At 47.1% G+C, this 26,421-nt stretch overlaps 1 protein-coding gene across 6 annotated transcripts in view; it reads right to left on the reverse strand.

Annotated features, from left to right (window-relative positions):
* The window catches only part of UCKL1 (uridine-cytidine kinase 1 like 1), a 48,496-nt gene that overhangs the window by 8,259 nt on the left and 13,816 nt on the right, over positions 1-26,421 (reverse strand). For 2 of the 6 annotated variants that reach the window (XM_069751087.1, XM_069751086.1), the window contains exons 2-8: positions 18,193-18,380; positions 17,621-17,727; positions 17,118-17,288; positions 15,837-15,908; positions 15,493-15,682; positions 15,355-15,416; positions 3,000-3,058 (exon numbers count right to left, since the gene is read on the reverse strand). In XM_069751087.1, the coding sequence (XP_069607188.1) occupies positions 3,000-3,058; positions 15,355-15,416; positions 15,493-15,682; positions 15,837-15,908; positions 17,118-17,288; positions 17,621-17,727; positions 18,193-18,380 (849 nt within the window). Of the gene's footprint in view, positions 1-2,999; positions 3,059-4,286; positions 4,307-14,748; positions 14,766-15,354; positions 15,417-15,492; positions 15,683-15,836; positions 15,909-17,117; positions 17,289-17,620; positions 17,728-18,192; positions 18,381-26,421 lie in introns of all 6 variants that reach the window. The other 4 variants (XM_069751090.1, XM_069751088.1, XM_069751091.1 and 1 more) reach the window with 2 other exon arrangements.

Consider the following 26,421-nt stretch of genomic DNA (forward strand, 5'->3'; position numbering starts at 1 on the left):
CTGTGGACTGATGAGGTTAAAATAAAACTCTTTGGCCACAATGGTCAAAAGGTAGGTGTGGAGAAAAAAAGGGCACAGAATTTAAGGAAAAGAACATCTCGCCAACCATTAAGAATAGGGGTGGCTCAATCATGTTTTGGAGTTGTGTTGCAGCGAATGGCACAGAGAATATTTCACGGGTAGAGGGAAGAATGGATTCAATGAAATTTCAACATATTCTCGATGCACACATAACACCATCTGTAAAAAAGCTGAAGTTGAAAAGAGGATGGTTTCTACAAATGGATAATCATAAACACGTCGAAATCCACAAGAGACTACCTCAAAAAGTGCAAGCTGAAGGTTTTACAATGGCCCTCATAGTGCCCTGATCTGAACATCTTTGAAAATCTATGGCAAGACCTCAAAATAGAAGTGCATCTAAGACGACCCAGGAATCTCACAGAAAAGGAAGAATTTTCCAAAGGAAAAATGGATGAAAATCCCTCAACTCAAAGAATTGAAAAACCCTTGGTTGGCTACAAAAAGCGTTTACAAGCTGCGACACCTGCACAAGGGCGTGCTACTAGGTACTAACTGTGAAGGGTGCCCAAACTTTTGCATGGGCCCATTTTCTTTTTTATAATTTTTAATCTGTAAATGATGAAAAATATATTTTTGGGCCTAAAATTCAAAAGGAAATATAGGTCATCTTTAACTTTAGGCCTTTTTGAGATCATTTCATCTTAAAAACTGACTTAACTATTCACAATAACAGTAATTTTGATCAGGGGTGCCTGAACTTTTACATGCCACTGTATATAGAGGTGGGAATTTTGCTTGGGACCTGAAGATCTGCATTGACCAGAATTGTTGTAACGTTCTCTCTTTTACATAGCAGCAACATGGAAGAATAGATTGTAGTGAAGATGGCAAAGCAGGCAGGCTGCCCTAATTTCTCTAGTAGAACAGGGACTATGATTGTACCCCCACATGATTTGGGAAGTTTACAAGGATGCAACATAGCAACCAGCGCACTGGATTTCACTCCAACTGTAGACCTTGACAGATGTTATTCCGAACCCAAGTGGCATGGCAGACCACTACCCAAATCTAATGGCAGCTATGGAGTGAATGCTCCAAACAAAATAGCAAGTAGTGGAAGTGTAGGGTCACCTTTGGACATTACTTCACAATCTAGTGTGGATATATGAAAACCAGTCAAGGGAAGACACATTTGGATCTCGGCATCATCACAGAGACTTGGATATTTCTAGATAACAGCATATTGATATTGGCCATCAGCAAAGTCAGCCCTCTGCGTATGGTAGAAAAAAAACGGGCACCAGTCTTGGTGACATTATATACAGTGGGGGCAATATCCAATAATAGGTCACGAATGTCATAGCAGTGGGTGCCTCAATTAGGATCCGGCCCTGCTTTGTGAGAACGGCTCCTGCTCAGGCAACCATGGCTGTTTGTGCACACGATGGCCACCATGAAATTCTACATTTCTGCCTTAGGGAATTAATATAGTAAGACATGGCTTTCCCTGAGAGAACAGCTAATCACCAGGTTTAGAGTCGTTGGACCCACAGCAATCAGCTCTCTTTCCATTAAAAAGAATTCATGTCTATGTGATCTCTATAAAGAGCTCTGACCCTTTGGCATTGGAGATTAGACTGGATTGAGATGAAGTTGTGCTTAGAAAGACGTTTCAGATTATCATTTGTTTTGATTTGCATATAGAGCCGTTTTAAACATGAGGATGATGGCTTCTGTGGTGCTGAAAGAGTCATTACAAGTGATCCCTACTGGAGACTGTATTTTGTGATGAATCACTACAGAAGAAATCGCATTATCCTGGATGCTGTTGCCGTTTTCACCATTGCTGGATAACATTGAGGACCGGGGATCATCCTCATCCTCGTTGTACCTGCATCCACCCACATTTAACAACTTGGTTCCTATGGCTGGTGCTGTCCTATTTGGTTTCTAAACATTTTGGGAGGGGACATGTAGCTCACCGAACTCCACATGAGAATTATTTCAATATAATCCTGCTATCTGGGGTTCGCACAGATATCCGACTATACACTGGAATGCTGTGGTCATTAATAGGTTAAACCCATCGGGGCAGCTTGGTGGTTAGCACGGCAGCCTTGCAGCGCTGGAGTCCTGGGCTCAAATCCCACCAAGGACAACATCTGCAGGGAGTTTGTATGTTCTCTCCGTGTTTGCATGGGTCTCGTCTGGGGTCTCCGGTTTCTTCCCACACTGCAAAGACATACTGATAGGGAATCTAGATTATGAGCCCCATTGGGGACAGTGATGGTGATAATGTCTGTAAAGCGCAACGGAATAAGATACCTCTATATAAGCAAGGCATAATAAATTGATTGCTATCATTTGATGATCGTTAAGGGGTTCGACCACTAATTGTGAGAATAAAAGGAGACTTCATTCTCGGGATCAGTGGGGGTCTCAGAGGTAGGACTGGCGATGATCATGAAGTGTTGGCATATCCTCCTTCCCAAGGCGAGCATTTCACTGACAATTAAAGGGTTTGTGTAGTGACTCACTCTCCACTTGTTCTGAGATTCAGCACAAAGACAATGCTGCACGCCGAGAGGTATAGTTGTCACGGCAACAGTACTCCTTTTTAAAAAAAAAAAAATTACGGTAATAAAGCACATGCATTATACCTGGCAGGCGTCAGATGGTTGCCTCGGAAACAATCCCACTGGGCGTGCAGCGGTGTCTTAGTCAAACGTGGGGTAGGATTTTTCTCAGCACAAAATGACTGCTCAAATCAAACATAACACTTTGTAAAAGGGAGGTTGCCAAATTAAAAAAAAAAAAAAAGAAGACCAAATCTGAGTTTTAAAGAAATTGGAAGGGTTTTCCAGAAGTAGTTCAGTGCACTTCCCATATATGTGTTCTCCCAGCCATCTCCCCTTCTTTAGATTGACAGCTCTGGCCTCACAGCAGACAGATGGATAACAGATAGGCCCACTGACCTGCTCGACCAAGACAATGGTGCACCGAGCTCCTCATTGGCAGAATTCAAAAAGACTTTCTGGAAAACACAGATTTGGATACTAAAGATCTGATTTTTATTTTAGGGTTCTAATGGTCCTACTGTCATTTTGTGCTGACAGACTTGCTTTATCTCAGGATATATAAGCAACTTCTCAGAACTTGAATAGTAGAATGTTTATACGTCATTTCCATCCAGAGCAAAATTCACAACTCTGCTAGTTACAAATCAGTTAACACTGCATTACGATAAATGCCAGCAACATATAGGGTCTCGGCACTGTAGGATCGCTTCTACAACCGATAGTGCCAGGTGTGAATACAAACGCTGTATTTAGACGCGCCCATTCTGGCCCATTAACGAGCGCCAAGCCGCTATGTACAAGTCGATCATCGCTCGTTTACTGGTTTATTTACGCAGAGCGATGAGTACGGATAGGACAGGATGATTGTTAATACACTTGTTCTGTCCCTATACATAATCATGTTATCGGCAGCCCATCCCCTGCTTACACGGGATGAAATCTCTGCCGGTAACGATGATTTTTATGTTGATATACACGATCCGGTTATTTGACAAACTTGCGTTTTGCTTGTTCGTTGGGTGATTGTCATTTTTTATAACCTGAAGTTGGAAAAAAAAATGCTTAAACTTTCCCTAATCATTTAAAAGACATTATAAAGTTTTTTTGAGCAGATACTCTGTTAAAACCTTTTAAAAAGAAAAAAAACCCACCATAACTATCTAAAGTGTGCTTTAGGCTAACAGCAGATTGGCGGTTCGATTAATCGTTCACCCGACTGTCCCTTACCTAGCAGTACTCACTACTCCTACGCATTCTAAGACAGAACTGCGGCCAGACAACTCGAAAAGTGGCTTATTTCTTACAAATGAATGGGATCGTCACTCCGAAATTTGGGGAGAGTCAGGTGCCCCATACACAGACTGGCTGCCAAACCTGTCAATATTAGTCTAATGCGTATTGGGGGGGTCTTAATTCTTCCACACCACAGCAGGTCATGCTCTGTGCAGACACTGAAGCAGCAGGGAGTGGTTGTGAAATAAGAGCTCACAAAATCACCCAACTGTGCCGATGTAGAAAGGTGAACCTACACTTTACAGACGTGGAACAGCAGATCACATAAGGCAGGCATGCTCGTGGGTTAGGCAGGGGTCAGATCACTGGCCTGCACACAGAACAATGCAGAGTGAGCACACGAGAGGAGTTAATGGGAGTGAAGACACACAGCCTGCACACGGATCTCACATGTCCCAGCGGAGCTTCCTCTGCCCAGAATACACACATGAACGAGGGAAGGAATGAGCAGAGAAGGGGTCACATAGAAGGGAAAAAGGAAAGCAATCAACTGTGAGGCGAGGGCTCCATAACTACTATCTCACCAGGTCATTAATACTGTTTATGTAATATCTGTGTCTGCAGATGATCAATATGGCTGACATTAGCTTTCCTAGACTTGAAGGCAATGCTGCTGGGGCGTCCCAATACTGATGGAAGGTCTTCATTGCGCCATCAAGGACGTTTTAATTAGTAGGAAATATATCTTTCCTATTAATTTTCTGCTGTCTACATCTGGGGTGCGTGTAATAATGAGGTGTACCCTATAGCTAGTAGTCACAGGCCTGACTTCCCTCGTCCGAGCGCACCTTACGCCCATCATGTGTTTTACTGTCCGCTAATGCGGTCTATCCAAGCCCACCATGTGTGATCGTATCTCGGACAGAGCTACACTCCCCATCATGTATGTTAATAGAGCGCAGCTTGTACAATGTACAGTTGTTCTCTTCCTCTGCGGTTCTGACAGATCTCTATATGAAAGCTGAATAAAAGCAAAGTCTTTAAATAGCAGCTGGGGGTGCGATGTCCAGGCAGAGCGAGGCCTCGCTGATAGACGTGACAGGAAGCTTCCTGTGTTTGTTGGGGGGGGCGAGGACGATGAGTGGAAAAAAAAAGCGTGGGCAGGTTTCTGTGCTCACCACATAGCCTGACCAACAGCGGAAAAATACCCCTCCACCCCTCCGGCGAAACCTCTCCGAGACGTGGGAGGGGTAGAGAAGAGACAAACATATCGTCAGGAAGGGAAAGTCTCGGTATTGTCATATATTTCACTAAACGGGTGCTACTCTGTGCTAACTACCCACCAGAGCTCAACACCCAGCCGGCCCCTTCAGCAGTTGGCAGTCAGAGGAACCGGCCGGCGGCCCTACTGACAGGAGCTGTCACGCTCGGGTCACGAGAGCCGCCAGCTAGTCCGAACATTGCAATGCCGAGTTCCAGTGGTTGGCCCCCATCGATCGATAGGTGATACCTTATCTTCGCCAGAAAACCCCTTTAAAGTTGGGTTAGAACTTTGCTTCCAGTAGAGAAAAGGAAAAATGAAGGAGCTTGTCAGCAACTGTCCCCAACGGATGTCAGAATGCCCAATCCTTATGTTGTAGTGAGATGTATATATTCTATCAAAGTAATAATTTATATGTGAAAGTGCAAATGTTTGCATTGCTAGGCGTGGGTGGGAGAAGGGCTGAAGGCTGGTTCGACCAGCAGTTCTCTTAAGCCTCCATATACAGTGGTTAGCCCCAAGCTTTTCAGCTATTTTGTTACATTACAACCTGTGTTTAAATATGTTTGTAATCCAATTTGTTTGTGATACATCAGCACTGAATAGTCTAAAGTTGGTGAAATGAAGTAAAAATATAAAGTGAAAAATATAGGCAGAAATTAAAATTTATGGGATCGAATAACTAAAATCTGGTATGTGCATATATATTCACCCCTTTTGCTATAAAGTCCCTAAAATGTCTGGGGCAAGCAATTACCTTCATAAGTCACATGCTTAGTGACAGCAAGCCCACCTGTGTGCAATATAAGTGTCACCTGGTCCATCAGTATATACACACCTTTTCTGCAAGGCCACAGAGGCTGCAACACCATTAACCAAGAGACGCCACTAACCAAACAACACCATGAAGACCAAGGAGATCTCCAAACAAGTCAGGGACAAAGTTGTTGAGAAGTACGAGTCAGGGTTGGGTTACAGAAGAAAAAGAAAAAGGAAAAAAAAATCAAAAAAAAAAAAAAAATCACAATTTCTGATGATTCCCGGAGCACCATCAAATCCATTATCATCATCAAATGGAAAGAACATGGTACCACAACAAACCTGCCAAGAGAGGACCGCCCATCAAAACTCTATACTCGGAAAAGGAGGGAATTAATCTGAGAGCCAGCACAGAAACCAAAAGGTAACCCAGAAGGAGCTGCAGAGTTCCCAAGCAGAGACTGGAGTATCTGTCCATAAAATCACAATAACTCCACAGAGGTGGCCTTTATGGAAGAGTGGGCAGAAAAAAAAGCCTTTACTCACACACACACACTAAGGCCGGCGTCACACTCGGCGTAAGACAATACGGTCCGTATATTACGGCCGTAATACGCAGAAAAGTCCCCAAAATAGTGGTCCGTAGCTCCTCCGTAGGCAGGGTGTGTCAGCGTATTTAGCGCATGGCATCCTCCGTATGTAATCCGTATGGCATCCGTACTGCGTGTTTTTCTCGCAGGCTTGCAAAACCAACATACGGATATACAAGGGATCCATGTGTAAAAAAAAATAGGTATTAAGCTTACCGTTAATTATGTTTCCAGGAGTCCATCCTGACAGCACCCTGGAGGACGTCCTCCTCCCCTTGCTGGGACAGGAAACACACGAGTTTAAAAGGTCAAGTCCCACCCACAGTCCTCAGTGTTGTAACAAGAACCGCCTCAAGGAAATGCAGAAAAAATTTTGTTTAATGGTAACAAACATATTACATTATAACCAGGAACATATTACATCATATGCTAGGAATAGGTTACAAACATGCTAGAATACCATGCATAATATAATAATACAGGGAGGGAACTACCTGTGCTGTCAGGATGGACTCCTGGAAACATCTTTAACGGTAAGCTTAATACCTATTTTCCAGGACGTCCTCCTGACAGCACCCTGGAGAGTACCAAAGCACCTCCTCAGGGTGGGATTACCGCTTGGAGAACCTTTCTCCCAAATGCAGTATGATGACCAGACAAAACATCAAGTTTATAGTGTTTGCAAAAGGTATTGGCACTAGCCCATGTTGCGGCCTTACAAATCTGTTCTAGAGAGGCGCCTGCCCGCTCTGCCCAAGAAGTAGCTATCCCTCTAGTTGAATGTACATGGAGACCCTCCGGAGAAGAGAGCCCTTCAGATTGGTAGGCCTCAGAGATTACCGACGTGATCCACCGTGCAATAGAGGCCTTTTTACCCCTATTCTTGCCCCCATACAAAATGAATAGGTTTGGGTCAATGCGCCAAGCGTTGGTGGCTGCCAGGTAGTCTAGAACTGCCTGCCTGACATCCAGCGAATGAAGGGCCTTTTCTTTTGCATTAGCAGGGTTATTGCAGAAAGATGGTAACACGATCTCTTGATTTCTATTTTTAGTTGTTCCTACTTTTGGAATAAAAGAGGGGTCGAGTTTAAGAATTATACAATCCTCTCTAATTTGGAGGTATGGGTCCCTAGTACACAGGGCCTGAATTTCCCCCACCCTTTTAGCCGTAGTCACTGCCACAAGAAATGCCGTTCTACGTGTAAGAATGGAAATGGGCATATTATCCACTGACGCATAGAGGTCTTTGCAGAGAAATCTGAGGACGAGGTTAAGGTCCCAAGAAGGTGACATATGTCTGATAGTGGGGCGCAACCTCTGGGTGGCTCTGATGAATCTAACTATCCACGGGTGTGACGCTAGGGGATAGTCAAGGAAAGAACTAAGTGCCGAGATCTGCACCTTTAATGTGCTTGGTTTAAGACCTTTGTCAAACCCAGCCTGCAAGAAATCTAAAATTCTGGGTAAGTCGGGAGTGCCTGCCGTAACCTCAGACCTGCCACCCTCCAGACAGAACCGTCTCCAAATTTTCAAGTAAATTGCTGACGTAACAGGCTTCCTACTAGACTTCATAGTAGATATTACTTGGCTCGATAGACCCTTTGCCTTCAAGATGGACCCTTCAGGATCCATGCCGAGAGATGGAGCTTCTCTGGGTTTGGGTGGAATACCGGACCCTGGTGGATTACGTCCGTTCTGAGAGGGAGCTCTACTGGATTCTCGATTGCTAGCTCTAGTAGAAGGGAAAACCAACTCCTTCTTGGCCAGTATGGAACGATCAATATGACGAGAGCTCGATCCTCCTTGATCTTTCTGAGAACAGCCGGAACTAACGCCAGAGGGGGAAATGCATACGAGAGAGGTTCCGTCCAGTCCTGGCTCAGAGCGTCTATCCCTTCCGGAAGATCCCGCGGGTTCAGAGAGAAGAATTTTGAGACCTTTGAATTTCTCCTGCTTGCGAATAGGTCTATACAGGGGGTTCCCCAGCGAAGATATAAGTCCTGGAAGACGTCCTGGTTGAGTTCCCACTCTGTTGCAGACACCTTTCTTCTGCTAAGATAGTCCGCTATAACATTCTGGGAGCCCTCCAGGTGGACTGCTGAGATAGAAAGGACCGATCTTTCTGCCCAACGAAATATCTTCTCTGTCAGTTCCTGAAGCGCATGGTGTTTCGCACCTCCTTGATGTTTCAGGAAAGAGACTGTTGTCACATTGTCGGACATTATCCTGACATGACGATTCTCCAGGATGTGTCGGTTCCTTCTCAAGGCTTCCCAGACCGCGTATAGTTCCTTGAAGTTGGAGGAGCTGTGGATGACGTCTTCCGGCCATCTCCCCTGAAGGATCCTGTCTTCTAGGTGAGCTCCCCAGCCCCAAGCGCTGGCGTCTGTAGTAACTACTACGTAGGGATCTGCGGACCATAACACTCCTTTTCTTAACTTCTCTGGCTCTGTCCACCAGAGGAGAGACCTTCTTACACGATGTGATAGTTCTAAAGACAGACTCCTGTCCCATCTGGAAAGAATCAATTTCTGCAGTGGTCTTGAATGGAACTGAGCCCATCTTACGCACGGAATACAGGCCGTCATTAGGCCGAGGACTCGCATGGCCGTCCTTGTTGTCACCCTGTGCTCCAGCAGGAGCCGAATCTGAGACTGTATTGCAATCAGCTTGCACTCGGGTAAGAGGGATATTCTGTTCATTGAATCTAGACATACTCCCAGAAAAGTCTTCCTGCACTCTGGAGTTAAATCGGATTTCCGCCAATTTATGACCCAACCAAGTTCTTCCATCACCGAAATAGTTCGGTTCCTGTGGTCTGATAGAATTTCTGGCGTTCTTGCCACCAGGAGAAAGTCGTCGAGATAAGGGATTATTCTGATCCCCTGATTTCTTAGGAAAACGACAATCTCCGACACCAGCTTTGTGAAGATACGAGGTGCTGAGGCAAGACCAAATGGAAGGCACTGAAACTGGAAGTGACAGGTCCTGGACGGCAGAACTACCGCAAACCTCAGAAGCCTCTGAGAAGAAGGGTGGACGGGAACCTGATAATAGGCACTTTTTAGATCTAGAGTGCACATCACAGCATTCTGATCTATTAGGAGTATTGCCGAACGGATGGATTCCATACGAAACCTCTTGTACCCGACCCAGGCATTCAGAGGTTTCAGATTTATTATAGTGCGAGATTCGCCGGACGGTTTCATTATGGAAAAAAGGGAGGAGTAATGCCCCAGGCCTATTTCCAGAGATGGTACCGGAATTATGACCTCTGAGGAGAGCATCTCCATTAGGTCTATCAACATGGGAGAGTCTCGCGATACTACCGTAGGACTGATGAATCTGTCTGGTGGGGGGGGGAGTAGAGCTCGATATTGTAGCCTTCTGAGATGGTCCGAAGGACCCACTGATTTTGGGTGATCCGGGCCCAATTGTGCGAAAATTGGCGGAGCCGACCCCCTATAAGACTGGCGTCATTGCGATTTAGATTTTGAGGAAGGGCTGAAGAAGAAACCTCTGTTTCTATAGCCCTGGCTACGGGAGCCCCTATAAGATCCTCTATTGGATCTGCCTCCTATAAACTCAGACTGCCTTCTGAAGGGGAATCCTCTCCGAAAGGACTGGGGCTTCTTAGATTTCTCCTCTTGAAACCCCTTCTTTTTGTCGGAGGCTGACTCCAGAATAGTATCCAGAGAGGGTCCAAAAACCCTTTCACCTGAGAAGGGAATTGAACATAATTTAGATTTAGAAGCATTATCCCCTGACCAGGACCTTAGCCAGACCGCCCTCCTAGCCGCGTTAGATAAGGAACTGCATCTGGCCGAAAATATGACTGACTCAGCACTCATATCAGACAGATAAGCCGTGGCAGATTTCATTATAGGAAGAGAATTTATGATTTCGGATCTCGGGGTCTTATTGGATAGGTGCTCCTCCAATTGACCCATCCATAGGTACATAGACCGAGCTACCGAAGTAGCAGCTATATTTGTTTTTATTAGAGCCGCAGAAGATTCCCAGGCTCTTTTTAACAATATGTCAGCCTTCCTATCCATAGGATCGCGCAGGTTTGATGAGTCCTCAAAAGGTATGGCCGTTTTCTTAGCCACCTATGCCACAGGAACGTCTATTTTGGGAACTTCATCCCATAATTTTATGTCTTCAGGCTCATAAGGTAGACGAGCTTTAAAGTCCTTGGATAACACCAGCCGGCGTTCTGCCTCTTTCCATTCTTCCAAAATCATGGCCTTAATGTGCTCGCTAACCGGAAATACTGTCTGCTGACGTGACATAAGACCCCCAAACATCAAGTCCTGCCTGGTTTGTGGTTTAGATGACTCCTCTATTTGCATAGTGCATCGCACCGCCTGCACCAGATCATTTGTCTTCTGCCTGGAAGAGGTATTTTCTTTGATAATCTTGGCTTCCTGACGGAAGCTCTCCCTCTTCCTCTGAGACAAAGTCCTCTGAGTTAGACTTGTCCTCAGAAGTAACCTCCTGTTCTCTTAAATCCTGCTCCCGTCTGGCCCGCTTACGGCTGGGGATAGGACTGGATTTCTGCACCATGGTGGACAAAGAAGCTTGTACTTCTTCGCGTATAAGGGATCTCATTTCAGCCAGCAGTGTGGGTTGCTCGTCCCTTACGACCTTAAGGTACCGTCACACTATACGATTTACCTACGATCACGAACAGCGATATGACCTGGCCGTGATCGTAGGTAAATCGTAGTGTGGTCGCTGGGGAGCTGTCACACAGACAGCTCTCCAGCGACCAACGATGCCGAGGTACCTGGGTAACCAGGGTAAACATCGGGTAACTAAGCGCAGGACCGTGCTTAGTAACCCGATGTTTACCCTGGTTACAAGCGTAAAACAAAAAAAAAACAAACAGCACATACTTACATTCTGGTGTCCGTCAGGTCCCTTGCCGTCTGCTTCCCGCACTCACTGACTGCCGGCCATAAAGTGAAAGCACAGCCGCTGTGCTCTGCTTTCACTTTACGGCCGGCAGTCACAGTGTGGGAAGCAGACGGCAAGGGACCTGACGGACACCAGAATGTAAGTATGTGCTGTTTGTGTTTTTTTAGTTTTACGCTTGTAACCAGGGTAAACATCGGGTTACTAAGCGCGGTCCTGCGCTTAGTTACCCGATGTTTACCCTGGTTACAAGCGAACGCATCGCTGGATCGCATCGCTAGATCGGTGTCACACACACCGATCTAGCGATGACAGCGGGAGATCCAGCGATGAAAGAAAGTTCTAAACGATCTGCTACGACGTACGATTCTCAGCAGGATCCCTGATCGCTGCTGCGTGTCAGACACAGCGATATCGTAATGATATCGCTGGAACGTCACGAATCGTACCGTCGTAGCGATCGAAATGGTATAGTGTGACGGTACCCTTAGCTGTGCAGTCCCCGCATAAGGATTTCCCATGGGAGTCCGGGAGCTTCATATTACAAAGGGGACATCTAAAGGATTTCCCAGATGCCTTGCCGGATTTCTTAATCTGAACAGGAGGACCCGCGGGGTTTCCCTTATCCTTAAATGACATAAGGGATAAGCACTGGGGTGAGCCTGCTTCTGCATATAGATAGGGGAACTTGCGCCATGCGCACTTACCCCCTCCTCGGTTGGAGTGCTTGCTTCCATAAGGGTAGCAGGTCCCCGCAGCTCTCAGCGCCAGATCAGGAGCGCTTCTGCCGCTGTGCGATTCACTGCACGCTTTCCCCCGCACATACAGCGTTACCGGAAGTAGCGGTAACGAAATGCCGACGGACCGGAAGTGACGCGTTCTGACGACTTCCTGCCTGGAGACACCATTCTGGATACCACGCTGCCCAGGATGGCCGCACACCGCGTGGAAAGCGTCCGCAGCCGAGAGCCTCCCACCGGGAGGAGCGGCTGCCACCAGGAGCCTCGTCCCACTCCTGGTCTTTGGAGCAGAGGGACCCCCCACCGGAGGGTTTCTGCCCTGAGCCTCTTGACAGGGGGAAGGGTATTGGCAAGCCGCACGATCCCCCTGAGCTCCGGTAAGTCCTGCGCAGCTTCTCACTCGTGCGTCCCTTCCTTGGAGGGACAGGAAAAACACTGAGGACTGTGGGTGGGACTTGACCTTTTAAACTCGTATGTTTCCTGTCCCAGCAAGGGGAGGAGGACGTCCTCCAGGGTGCTGTCAGGAGGACGTCCTGGAAAAAACATATATACTGTCTATATATATATATATATATATATATATGTGTATGTCATGTGTCAGTAGACACATATATGTATATATATTAATATTTCATACAGCGCTAGATAGCTTTAAAGCCGGTAATTCAATTGCCGGCTTTTGCTATCTCCTTCCTAAACCCAACATGATATGAGACATGGTTTACATATAGTAAACCATCTCATATCCCCATTTTTTTGCATATTCCACACTACTAATGTTAGTAGTGTGTATATGCAAAATTTGGCCGTTCTAGCTATTAAATTAAAGGGTTAAATGGCGGAAAAAATTGGCGTGGGCTCCCGTGCAATTTTCTCTGCCAGAGTAGTAAAGCCAGTGACTGAGGGCAGATATTAATAGCCTGGAGAGGGTCCATGGTTATTGGCCCCCCCCTGGCTAAAAACATCTGCCCCCCAGCCACCCCAGAAAAGGCACATCTGGAAGATGCGCCTATTCTGGCACTTGGCCACTCTCTTCCCATTCCCGTGTAGCGGTGGGATATGGGGTAATGAAGGGTTAATGCCACCTTGCTATTGTGAGGTGACATTAAACCAAATTAATAATGGAGAGGCGTCAATTATGACACCTATCCATTATTAATCCAATAGTAGTAAAGGGATAAAAAACAAACAAACACATTATTAAAAAGTATTTTAATGAAATAAACACAAAGGCTGTTGTAATATTTTATTCTACGCTCAATCCATCTGAAGACCCTCGCTCTGTAACAAAGAAAAAATAATAAACCAACAATATACATACCTTCCGAAGATCTGTAACGTCCCACGATGTAAATCCATCTGAAGGGGTTAAAATATTTTACAGCCAGGAGCTCTGCTAATGCAGCGGTGCTCGTGGCTGCAAAACCCCGGGGAATGAAGGTAAAGTAGGTCAATGACCTATATTTACCTTCTTTCGCGGTGAGGCGCCCTCTGCTGGTTGTCCTCATATGAACTCGAGCCTGGGAGCTTTCTAGGAAAGTTCCCACGCTCGAGGGACAACCAGCAGAGGGCGCCCCCAAGGGGCGAAACGTTGCACTTATGGCACAATAAAGTGTTTATCTCCTTCACCTGGATTGGATGCTGTCCTTCACTTCTGAAACTGTAGACAAAGCCCATATCTTCATCCAATTGAGAATCTGTGATCAGACTTTAAGATTATAGAGTCAGAAGTTTTTCACATGTGGTTGTCCTGAGAAAGGAGTCGGATTTGTCTCTGAAAGCATTGACAAATAAACCACCTTCAATTAAACGGTTTACGATTCATTCCTGAATTGGCAACGCACTTGAAGTCCACCTATTCTGACTTTCTATTATATACAGCACTCTGTGAACATTGCAGCTACGATAATGGTTGTGTCACGCACAACCCTCACAGGTGAGCATAATACCCAGATAAGACCTTACTGCGCTTTTCATCCTGTTACAGACTTGAACACTGCTGTCCACCAGAGGAAACCATTTTAACTTGAAGGAGCTGAAGCTTTTTTGCCTTAAGGAATAGGCAGAACTGTCAATGGAAAGCACAAAGAGACTTATCCAAAGCGACTTGCAGCTGTAATTGCTGCAAAAGGAAGCTCTACAAAGTCCTAACTTCATGGGGTGAATACTTATGCACACTGAAGGTTTCATTTATTTTGTCTTATTTGTTCTGTGCTTCACAATAAAAAAAAAAAAAAAATGAACAGATGCAAACCCTCAGTGAAATTCCAGGTTGTGAGGCAGCAAAACCAGGAAAATGCCAAAGGGGTGAATACGTTTGCAAACCACTGTACAAGAACGCTTGAGATATATTAGTTAGAGACAAAGTCTGATTTTTTTTCACAGCTTTCTTGGTTTTATTTCCATGTTATCAGAGTATCTCTCATGAAATACATGTTTATATTTACCTTTATTTTAGTAATGCCCTATACATCGTAGTTGTGGTAAATACTCTGATGTCCCCTAACCCCGTCACTATGGGACCTAGCACATGCAGTGTTGGGTATACTGATGGCCCGATTCTCAGAACGAGACATCTTTCCGCAGGAAGAGCTGACCGACACTGACAGAGCAGCAACCAGCAGAGTCTGTGGGTCTCTTACCTGACACTGATCTCCCTCTGCAGCAATGGGACAGACATACAGACAGGGTGAGGAGGACACAGAGAGACAGACACATAGCGTACGACTGGGCACCCCTTATTTGCTGGTCTACTAGAATGCGGAAATAGGGGGACACCCGAGTATCTCAGCACACCCCTCCATGAAGCGGGCAGTTCTTGAAAGTTACAAGGGCTCCAGGATTTGCAGTCATTGAAACCTACATTTATTGCAGCGCTTTGTGAATGGCAGCTTGCCAGTTGCTATCTGACAGAGCAGTGTCAGTCACTTAAACAGGAAGGGTGTAATGTGACGGTAGAGAGGGCTGTAAACTGCGCGCTTCATCACAATGGTCAATTTCTTGCCTTATGTCAGGTCTCTACCACCCGGCCATTATACTCCGCATTCCCTGGCTCGTTTCTGCCCCAGAAGCAGCAAACAAAGGTCCCAATGTACGTACGTTGTCACAATGTACGTACGTTGTCAATGGGATCCTATATTTAATGTGGTCAAATGCAGGTAGAAGAAAATGTCTGTTCACTTTAAGCGCGGAGGTTGCATCTGGTCTGTAAGAATATGGTGACTCCTATGCTGTGTCGCTGCACTCACCTCCTCCAGCTGACTATGAACGTGCTGCACAATCAAGTCAATGGCCACCGTATTACCGCTACCTGAAACACAAGGTAACAGACGTTAGCGGTCACCCCATTGGGTACAGCCTCATCATCCTCACTTCCAACTCACTACCTCTGGGCACCACGATATCCGCAAGGCGCATGGTGGGCTGTATGTACTGGTCAAAAGCGGGTTTCACAAAGGTATGGTACTGCTTGAGGACCCCCTCAATATCTCGGCCTCGTTCCGAAATGTCCCTCCGAAGCCTCCGTACCAGGCGAATATCCGAATCTGTGTCTACAAAGATCTTCATGTCTAGCAGCTGCAATAAAAACAGACAATTTGTCTTTTTTTTCCTCGCGTTATTTTCTGAAACAATGTCCAGGGTGCCAACACTTTCGGCCATGACTGTAAGTTAAGTAGAAAATAGTAAATCTGAACCCAAGTGGTCACGATGAGATCACCAGGAAACCTACCTTCAGAAGCTCTGCATGTGCAAATGCCATGATCCCTTCAAATATGATTACATTGGCTCCATAAAGGGTTTTCTGATTACATGAAAAAAGAAAAGAAAAAAACTGTTAGAATTATCTTGATATGTACATTTATATTATATTTACTTACACTATATAGTCAAAAGTATGTGGTCTCCGAAGGCTGATGAGCAGCGTGTATCGTAGTCACCAATGCTCTGCTGCCTCCAAACTTCCTCTGGTATGACCACGAGCAGAAAAACTGCGCCAGAAGCTTCATGGCATGGATTTCCATAACTGAGGAGCTACATGCATGCCTTACATCACCAAGCACAATGACGGCTGGCCGCCACTGGACTCTGGTGCAGTGGAAATGTGTTCTCTCTCGGAATGGCAAATGCCAGGAGGACATTACATGCCTGACTAAATTGGGGCTGCTGTAAAGTTTGGTGGAGGACGGATAATGCAATGGGAATGTATTTCAGGGGTCAGCCTAAGCCCTTTTTTCCAGTGAAGGGAAATCTTAAGCACCACTATAGCGTGTTTTTTTCTTTTTTTTATTTTACGGCTGGAGTGGTGCTTCAAATCTAAAAACCATGCACTTAGTCTTAAACTTACCCACCACCGTCTTCACCTTATATCACCGCTACTCCCATCGGTCTCTTCTATACAAGTCTGTGAGGGCCTCGTTCTGGCTCTCATAGACTAGCACTGAGAGGCTGCGACATAACTTCTGAGTTCCAGCCAGTCAGAAGTTGTGGTCACAAGAAGGCGCGGGGGACTGGATCGGTGCCGACAAAAGGTGAAGATGCCAGCAGGTAAGTATTAGACTACTTCCAGGAAGTCTTAGATTAGAAGCACCACTCCAGGGCTGAAAAAAAAAAAAGCTGGAGTGGCGCTTTATTATTCAAGACATTTTGGACAATCGTAGCTTTCAACTTTGTGGGAACAGTTTTCTGTTCCCCATGACTGTGCCTAGTGCTCAAAGTGAGGTCCAAAAAGGAATGGTTGGGGGAAGTTGCGTATGGAAAAACATGCCGGTCGCACTGAGCCCCGACCCCAACCACATCCAACAGCTTTGAGATGAACTAGAACGGAGCTTGTGAACCCATCCGTTTTGTTCAACATCAGGGTCTGACCTCAAAAATGCTCTTCTGGAAGAAAGAGCAAAAATTAACGAAGACACCTCTGAAATCTTGTAGAAATCCTTTCCACATTGGTGACTAATTCCCCCTTTAAATGTCCTCCCCAATATCTCCTCTTCCCACTACACCATCTCCTCACCCAATCTTTGGTTCGACTGTGAGTTGTGAAGTCGTACGTGGGGATTTTCACACTCTTTCCCTGTTTCAGCTTCTTCAATGTACAGATCATCAGCTCAAAGTCAAATGAGTCTGGGTGGTCAAAGTTATACTCATTGCACGCTGCCTGAGCCTGCTGCTCTTCCGTCAGCACCTGAGACAGAAGACGGATATTAGAGTGTATAAAACGTGATTATACTGCACATAGGATTGCTGAAAATAGGCAGCAGAAAAAAAACAACAACGCTGTCAGTAACAAACTAGAATTTCTAGGGGGTTGTATACTTTTGCAAGGTGTCAGATCTCCAGTACTGGTAAGCCATGCTTCAGGAATTGACATTGAGGTAACCTTTCTGTGCTGAAGCATGTGGTGAAAAAGAGACTTGAAGTGGATGGGCTAAGGTTTGAAATGCTCATGAGTAAAATTAAAAAAAAACACCTTCCCCCTTTCTTGACTTTTCCTAGTGAAGACAGATTTAGTTTTACCTTGTAAAAGGAGTCCATAGATAGAAGGACCACCCAAGGCACATCCAAAGCTTCAATGATCATCCTGGCTACTGTGGTTTTACCCGATGCGCTGCCACCACCAAGACCTGGCACATGAGAACATCAAAAGAATAAGAAAGAAAAAGGTACGCCTTCTTGAGGAGCAATATGTCAACCAAAGACAAGCAGGGAAGTTCTCCGTTGCATATTTTGCGTACAGGTATCAAAGCAGAACTACACATGACCATAACGGCTCCGAAACAGAAAACACCATCAGATCACCAGAAAATCCTGCTTATGTGGTGTGCAAGTTTCCCCTTCAGGGAGGAAGAACATTTGAATTCAATTTGCAGACACATGTTTTGGGGTGTTGCCCCTCCTTAGTGCAAAGCATGAGATCTGATTTGTCTGTAGTCCTCTTCCTCTCTGAAGAGGCAGCCGGCTTATATACATTTTCCAGAGGAGCACTGCATGGCCTATAAGTCTCCTTACACTGGAATGTCATGCATGTCACTTTCCACAAGGAGAGATGTTAGCCTAGTTGTGTAGTGGGCATCCTTTTTAAGTCTTACCAATCACAAAAGCCTCCTTCGACTGTGTCCCGTGTTCATTGTACCAAGGTGGTCGTCCAGCAGTGTAGATGGTCCTCTTGCTGGTCCGGAGAAGAGGCGGCTCTGACTTACACTGGCTGGTTGTTCGCCTTCGGCTGGATCGGCCAGGGCTCACTGGGGGTAATAAGCCATGTCCTGAGTCTGTGGTGCTAGTGATAAACACAAGAAAAATGAAGGCGGAGAATGGTCAACATACATCCGTACTTGTGCTATACCGGTGAGCAGCTGACACTGTGCAAATAGTGTGTGTGTGTGTTTATCTTCGGAAAAAAAAGTGTCAATCGGACATCTATAAATATAAAAGTAAGTGAGTGTGAGTGTGTGTGTGTGTGTGTGTGTGTGTGTGTATGTATACGCCCACTCCACATACCCCAACCAATCACTAAGCATCTTTCATTTCACCAGAGCTGTTTAAAAGAAGCTGAGCCATGATTGGCAGTTTTCCTTGTAGACAGTTGTGGTAACTGAGGCCTATTATTATTATCATCATTTCTATGGTGTGAATGTGGCACCCCAGGTACCACAGCGGTATTGCCTTCCTCTCGGGGAGGGTAATGCCATGCCTGGAGACAGGAGGAATCCCTTTGGCAGGTAACTTTCCATGCAACACATTCTGACTCCATGCCAGAAGGGGGAGCTCTACATCTGACTTTAGGGGAGCTGCTCTCTCTGGTCGGGAGGAGGAGTCAGTTCTAGGCAGACAAGCAGACAGTTGGTAGCAGATAGTGAAGGAGCACAGAGGTACTTAGGAGCTAGAGAAAGACCGCTACTTGCCTCTCTAGGGCTTCTTTCACACTTGCGTCGGTACGGGGTCATTGCAATGCGTCAGCCCGACGTACGTTGTGCAGATTCGGCACAACGTGGGCAGCGAATTCAGTTTTTCAAAGCATCCACTGCCCATTCTATGTCCCGGGAGGAGGGGACGGAGTTCCGGCCGCGCATGCACGGTAGGAAAATGGTAGTTACCTGCCGATAACGGTATTTCTCTGATCCCATGATGGCACCACGGAGAGAGGGGTCCGCCCCCAGGGACAGGAAACCTACAGATGAAAAAGGGCGTACCTCTCTCCCACATCAGTTGGATTACAGAGCCTTATACAGAACTTCAGCTGCAACTCAATATTTGCACAAATTAAACTTAACCAATCTAACTTAACAGAGGCACCGTGACTAAAATTAATTACTAGTACATTACAAAGTGCACACCTGAGTGTGAAAAGGGAGGAAATATACGGGTGCCATCATGGGATCAGAGAAATACCGTTATCGGCAGGTAACTACCATTTTCTCTATCCCCATGATGGCACCACGGAGAGATTTGAACAGATAGAGCTCTAAGGGAGGGACCACTGCCTCTAGAACCCTTCGCCCAAAGGTAGGATCAGAGGAGGTCAAGTCTAAGCGGTAATGCTTGAAAAATGTAGACTGGGAAGACCAAGTGGCCGCTCTACATATCTGTTGTATTGAAGCGCCAGCTCTCTCCGCCCAGGATGATGCCACTGCTCTGGTCGAATGAGCCTTTATATTCTCTGGGATGGCTGTCCCGCAGGATGAGTAGGATAGGGCGATGGCGTCTCTTATCCATCTTGCTAATGTGGCTTTCGATGCTTTTTGTCCCTTGCGTGGACCCTGGAAGCAGACAAACAGAGCCCTATCCTTCCTGCACTCCCTAGTGGATCAGACATCTTTTTACATCTAGGGTATGCAGTGTTTTTTCCCCCCCATTTTTAGGGTTGGGACAAAAGGAGGGCAACGAAATCTCTTGCGTTCTATGAAACTGTGACGCTATTTTAGGGAGGTAAGCCGGGTCAGTTTTAAGAATGACTCTGTCATCAAGTATTTGGGTAAAGAATGGGCATGGAGATAGCGCTTGTATGTCGCTGACGCGACGAGCCGAGGTTAGGGCCACTAGGAGTGTGGTTTTTAGGGACAAAATCTTTAAGGGAACTTCTGTCAGGGGTTCAAAGGGAGGTTTGGTTAGAGCGTTTAATACAAGGTTTAGATCCCATGGAGGAGAATTGTGGAGGGGAATAGGCCTGGACCTACTTGAGGCTTTAATAAATCGCATGACCCACCGATTTCTGGCCAAATCATAATTATACAGTGCTCTCAAGGCTGCCACCTGAACCTTTAGAGTGCTTGTAGCCAACCCTCCTTCCAGACCTTTCTGTAAGAACTCAAGGATTTTTCCTATTGGAATCACCTCGGACGGGTCTGCACCTGATACCGACAAAAAATTTTTCCACACTTTCCCATATATTCTAGTGGTTACGGGTTTTCTACTCTGTAATAGAGTGGACACTAAGTTGGGAGAGAACCCTTTATCCCTTAGCAACCTCCTTTCAAAAGCCACGCTGTCATGTGCAAATTCTTTACATTGGGGTGGAATACCGGACCCTGGGACAAAAGGTTCGGGGTGTCTGGTAGAACCCATGGACTTGATATGGACATTTTTCTTAGCCAAGAAAACCATATTCTGCAGGGCCAAAATGGCGCTATTACTATCACTGTAGCTCTCTCCTCCCGAATTTTCCTCAATACTAAGGGGATGAGCGACATTGGAGGGAACGCATAGGCGAGATGATAGTTCCAAGGAATTGTCAGTGCGTCTAGAGCTACAGGGTTCCCCCGGGGATCGATTGGGCAGAATGTTTTTACTTTGTGGTTTTGACTGTTCGCGAATAGGTGTATTTCTGGTAAACCCCAGAGATTCACGATTTGATCGAAGACCGACTGGTTTAGCTCCCACTCCCCCTGCTTTAAGCATGTTCTGCTCAGGAAGTCTGCAGTTTGGTTTTCTGAGCCCTTTAAGTGAAGAGCTGTCAAGGACTTTAGACTGTGTTCCGCTATGTGGAAGATGGATTGGGTTACCTCCATCAATGCTCGACACCTGGTGCCCCCTTGGTGGTTTAGGTATGTGACCACAACTTGGTTGTCCGAAAAGACCTTTACGTGATGGGAATGGAGGAGATATAGAAAGTGTGTTAGGGCCAGTTTTACTGCTAACAGTTCTTTCATGTTGGAAGAAGTTAGCTCTTGACTTTTGTACCAATTCCCCTGTGCCACTTGATTGTCTATATGTGCTCCCCAACCCCAGGGGCTTGCATCTGTCGTTAGAATCTTTTCTGTCGGTAGCGTCCAAGGAACCCCTTTGGTTAAATTCCCTGGGTCTGCCCACCATACTAGGGAGTGTATCGTGTTTGGTGATATACTTAGCTGCCAGTCTAAATTTCCGTGCAGAGATATGCCTGAATCTAAAGTCTCCCATTGTAGATCCCGGGAATGACATTGTGCCCACTGTACGGCCGGGATACAGGCAGTCATGGAGCCCAACAGGGACATTGCTTTCCTCAGAGTAGTGACTGGGGATACCGTCAGCTGTAACACTGCCTGTGTCATTTTTTGAATCTTCTCCTGAGGAAGATAGCATTTCTGCGTGATCGAGTCTAGGACTATCCCCAAGTACTCCTGTACCTGGGATGGCACCATCTTGGACTTGGGTATGTTTAGCAGCCACCCTAGACTCGACAGTGAAGCCATGACCAGATTCAACTGTTGTTCGCAATGTTGAAATGAGTTCCCTACCACGAGAAGGTCGTCCAGATAGGGAACTATTAGGATATTCTGTTCCCGTATGTGGGCCATTACCTCTGACATTATTTTCGTGAATACCTGAGAAGCGACGGCTATCCCGAAGGGGAGAGCCCGGAATTGGAAGTGTTTTACTTCCCCCTGGATATTCACTGCCAGTCTGAGATATTTTTGATAATCTGTGGATGGGCACATGGTAATATGCGTCTCGTAAATCTAGAACAGTCATGAAACACAAGGGAAAGAGTATTCTCACGCAAGATTTTATTGTCTCCATTTTGAAGTGTTGTATCTCTAGGAAACTGTTTAATTTTTTGAGATTTATGATCGTTCTGTACGATCCGTCCGGTTTCTTGCGGAGGAAGAGAGGAGAATAGAAACCCGTGCCTCTTTCCTGGTATGGGACTTCTTGCAATACACCTTTCTGGATTAGGTTCAGAATTTCCTTCTCGAGAGCTGACTGTTCGTGTGATTGTTTTTGAGACGTTATCATGAAGGAGTTGCCGGGAGGGATACGAAATTTGAATTTGAGGCCTTCTCGTATAATACCTAAGATCCAAGGACTGTTTGAAATTCTTTCCCAGGCTGGAAGAAACTCGGCTAGTCTCCCTCCGACCCGGGGAGTACCTTCATTGAGATTTTTTATTATCTGGAAGGGGGGGTTTGTTGAACAAGAAGCCCCTGTTTTTGTTCCTTCTGTCTTCCCATCCGTCTTTATTCCCTTTTGGGGGTCTTCTCCGCATGAACTTTCTGTTCCGAAAGGAACGCCTATATGACTGGTTAGGGAACCCGGGGAAAGATTTCTTTTTATCTCCTGCTTTGTCGAGGATGTCGTCCAATGTTGATCCGAACAGAAATTCACCTTCGCAAGGTATTGAGCATAACTTGGTCTTTGTTTGCAAGCCCCCCGGCCAGCACTTTAGCCACAGGGCACATCTTGCGGCGTTTGAGAAAGAGGCCGATCTGGCTGCTAATCTCGCTGAGTCCACCGAAGCGTCCGCCAAAAAGGCTGCCGCCCCTTTCATCATGGACACTGACTTCTGGATTGTTTCTCTTGAAACTTTCCCCTTTAGTTGGGAATCCAAGTGCTCAAGCCATACCATTAAGGCACGGGCCGTACAGGTGGCTGCGATGGCTGGTTTTAGACCACCTCCTGCTGCTTCCCAGGAGTTTTTTTAAGAAAGAGTCTGCTTTTTTGTCCATTGGATCCTTTAGAGTGCCCATGTCCTCGAAGGGCAGGGCAAATTTTTTTAGAGGCCTTTGCTATGGCCACATCCAGTTTGGGTGCCTTGCTCCAGGATGAGCAGGCTGGGTCGTCGAACGGGTATTTTCTCTTGGGGGTCAAGAGAACTTTATCCGTTTTTTTCCATTCTTTCTTGATCAAAGAATGAATTTTCTCATTTACTGGAAATACTCTTTTCTTTTGTTCTAATCCGCTGAACATTATGTCCTGTGCTGTTCTTTTAGGACGTTCGTCTACCAGACCCATGGTCGTTCTGATGGCCTTCACCAGTGCGTCTGTCTCTTCGATGGGGAAGCAACTGCGTCCCCCCTTTGATGATAGTGAAGAGGTCTCGGATGTCGACGAATCGTTAGAGTCAGATGTTTCACTTTCTGATTCGTCTATGCTAGATTCAGGGGACTTATGACCTGATCTATGTTTTTTCTTCGGGACTTTAATGCCTTTGAGGGCACTCTCCACCTGATTTTTTATTAGTGTTTTCAGGTCTGATGCGAATGCCGGGGATTCCTCCTGAATGGTTTTTTCTATGCAAGACCCGCATAGCTTTTTTTCCCCAGGAGGAAGGTAGCTCTTCCAAACATATCGCACACACTTTGTGCTTTGATTTGTCTGTACATTTTCTTCCCTAGGAGAAAGAGTAATCACGTATTACATTATTACTTTCACGTAGATCACTCACCCTTAGTGAATAAGAGATACCGTCTCTGGCCTCGGGACTATATCCGCTGGATTCGTCACCGGTCGCGTAGTTTTTTCAGAGACTCGGCTGCGTTGTGACCCTGAGCGTCCGCTGCTGCTGCGCTGCTGGGAAGGAGCGTTTCCCTTGCGCTGATGCTGCGCTGCTGGGAGGAGCGTTTCCCTTGCGCTGATGCTGTGAGCGCGGGTGCCGCTGTACCTGTACTTGCTCAGGCGATGATTGCGCACACTCCTGTGCCTCTTGCTGCTCTTTATCGCTCATAGTGGCTCCACTCTGCGTTTTTAGCAACGAGGAGGTTTTTCCACGCTTTTCCCTTAGGGAACGCTCTTTTTAAATCTGCCGCCGGTAGAAGCGGCAATCTGCGCATGCGCGCGTCACTTCCGGTTCGCGGCACAGGCGCCCCATAGGGAGGATATTATCGGGGACGCCTGTGCGCGCGTTCTATCGTTCCGCCCCCGTCCTGCTGCCCCCCGCACTTCCGGTTTAGGCGGTCGTGTCCGGCGGTGCCATGGCCGCATTTGCGCGCTCTAGCGCTCCTGTGCCCCTCATGGTAGCGTAGCCGCCGCTACCTCCATGTACCGATCAGCGGTACAGAGGCTATATCGGTGACCGCCGTCACCTTCCTCTTTCCTCCCTTTTTTTTTTTTTTTTTTCCACGGGGAAGGCAGGCTCGAACCTCTTCACTGCCTCCCCCTGCTACACTCACCCATAGGGCCCGCCGACCCCAGCGGTGGTGCTTCAGGGTCGGAAGAAAAAGGGGGGAGAAAAACCTGCTGGATCCAGCCATGACAGGGCGCCCCCTGTCAGGAACCGACCGGCCAGCTCCCTGGAATCCCACGAAGAATCCTTCAGGTACGTGCTGTAGGTTCCCCGTCAGGGACAGGAAACCAACTGATGTGGGAGAGAGGTACGCCCTTTTTCATCTGTAGGTTTCCTGTCCCTGGGGGCGGACCCCTCTCTCCGTGGTGCCATCATGGGGATAGAGAAATGGTGGACACGACGTACGAAAAAACGTTACAGTGAAAGTTTTATCGTGCCGACGGTCCGTCAAAACGCGACGCATCCAGTGCATGACGGACGCGACGTATGGCCATACGTCGCGATCCATCGGCATCACAAGTCTATGGGGAAAAAATGCATCCTGTGGGCACTTTTTTAGGATCCGTTTTTTACCCAAAACGACGCATTGCGATGGATTCCAAATGACGCAAGTGTGAAAGTAGCCTAAGCTGAGTGCAGAAACTAGGTACCGAGAGCAAGAGGCTGAGGGGGACTGCAAGCCCCACGGCAGAACCAGAGGGCAGGAAACTAAAAGGGACTTGCTCACATAATACCTGAGGTACAGCAGCAATCAGAGTCCAGAGTCACCGTGAACAGAGACCCAAAAGAGACGGCTCAAGTTGCCTACAATGCAGGTACTGTCCCTGGACAGGGAAGAAAGAGGGCCTTGTTAGAGAGCTACAGGCAGCAAGGGACCACAGACCAGCGCATAGTGGAAGGCTCCCAAACTGACCTGTCAAGGGGATTTCCACCTGTCTTCAGGCTGCCTGGACTCCAGCTACACCTGTTACCGGTACCCTGGACTGAGGCTGAATACCATCTCAGCAAACCAGGTAAAGACAGCAACCCTGTGTCCTCCAATTATTTGCGGCATTCACCATCCCTGCCAAATACACCAGGAGCCCTGGGGGACAAAGCTTCACCTGTGGGAAGCGACACCATCTTTGCTGCTGCACCATCGCCCCCAGAGGACCCCTTTAACCCCTCTGTGACCTTGGACGTACTATCCCGTCGAGGTGCCCTGGGCCTATCTGACCCTTGACGGGATAGTACGTCCTGCCCTTTAATGCGATACCGCGACTTAAGTCGCGGTGATCGCATTAAAATTCCGACGCCATCTCACCTGGGGGGAGATGGCCTCGGCATCCAGGGCATTGTCGCCGCCCACCCGCCCTCTCGATCGCTGTGATTGGCTGTTCAATTCTGAACAGCCAATCACAGCCATTCTCATTGTTTCAGCCAATCGGAGCGGCTGAAACAATGAGGTCACAGGCTAGGATCGAGTACCGATGTACTCGATCCTAGGTCCGGTGCCTGGCAACGCCAGGCACCGGCAAGAACAGCCCGGATTGGCGCGATCGCCGATCGCATCGATCGCGCCAATCGCAGGGCACCGCGCGGTATTACCGCGCTGTGCCCTGCCGGAACCTGCGTGGATCGGTGCTCTAATAGCACCGATCCTAGGATAGGACACAGTGCAGGCCCAGCAGGGCCTGCAGGAGCCGATTGGCGCGATCGATGTCATCGTCGATCGCGCCAATCACAGGGCGCAGCGGCGATCACTCTGTGACCGCTCTGTGCCCTGCAGGTGACCTGGCTGTGACCTGCCTAGGATGGCGCGAACAGATCCGATCCTAGGCAGGTCACAGCCAGGTCACCAGGAAAGCTCTGATTGGTGGGATCGATGTTATGGTCGATCCCACCAATGACAGGTCACAGCAGCAGCATGACCGCTCTGTGACCTGTCTGTGTCACCTGCCTGACCTGTGTATGACCGCTCTGCAGGGTCCTCATTCTAGCTGAGGATTCCTACAGAGCGGTCATACTGCTGGATCTCCCTGCTGGATTTTGTGCCTGGATCTCCCTGCCGTGCTGGGTA

Source organism: Ranitomeya imitator, chromosome 2, assembly GCF_032444005.1.
Source record: "Ranitomeya imitator isolate aRanImi1 chromosome 2, aRanImi1.pri, whole genome shotgun sequence".
Taxonomy (NCBI): Eukaryota; Metazoa; Chordata; class Amphibia; order Anura; family Dendrobatidae; genus Ranitomeya; species Ranitomeya imitator.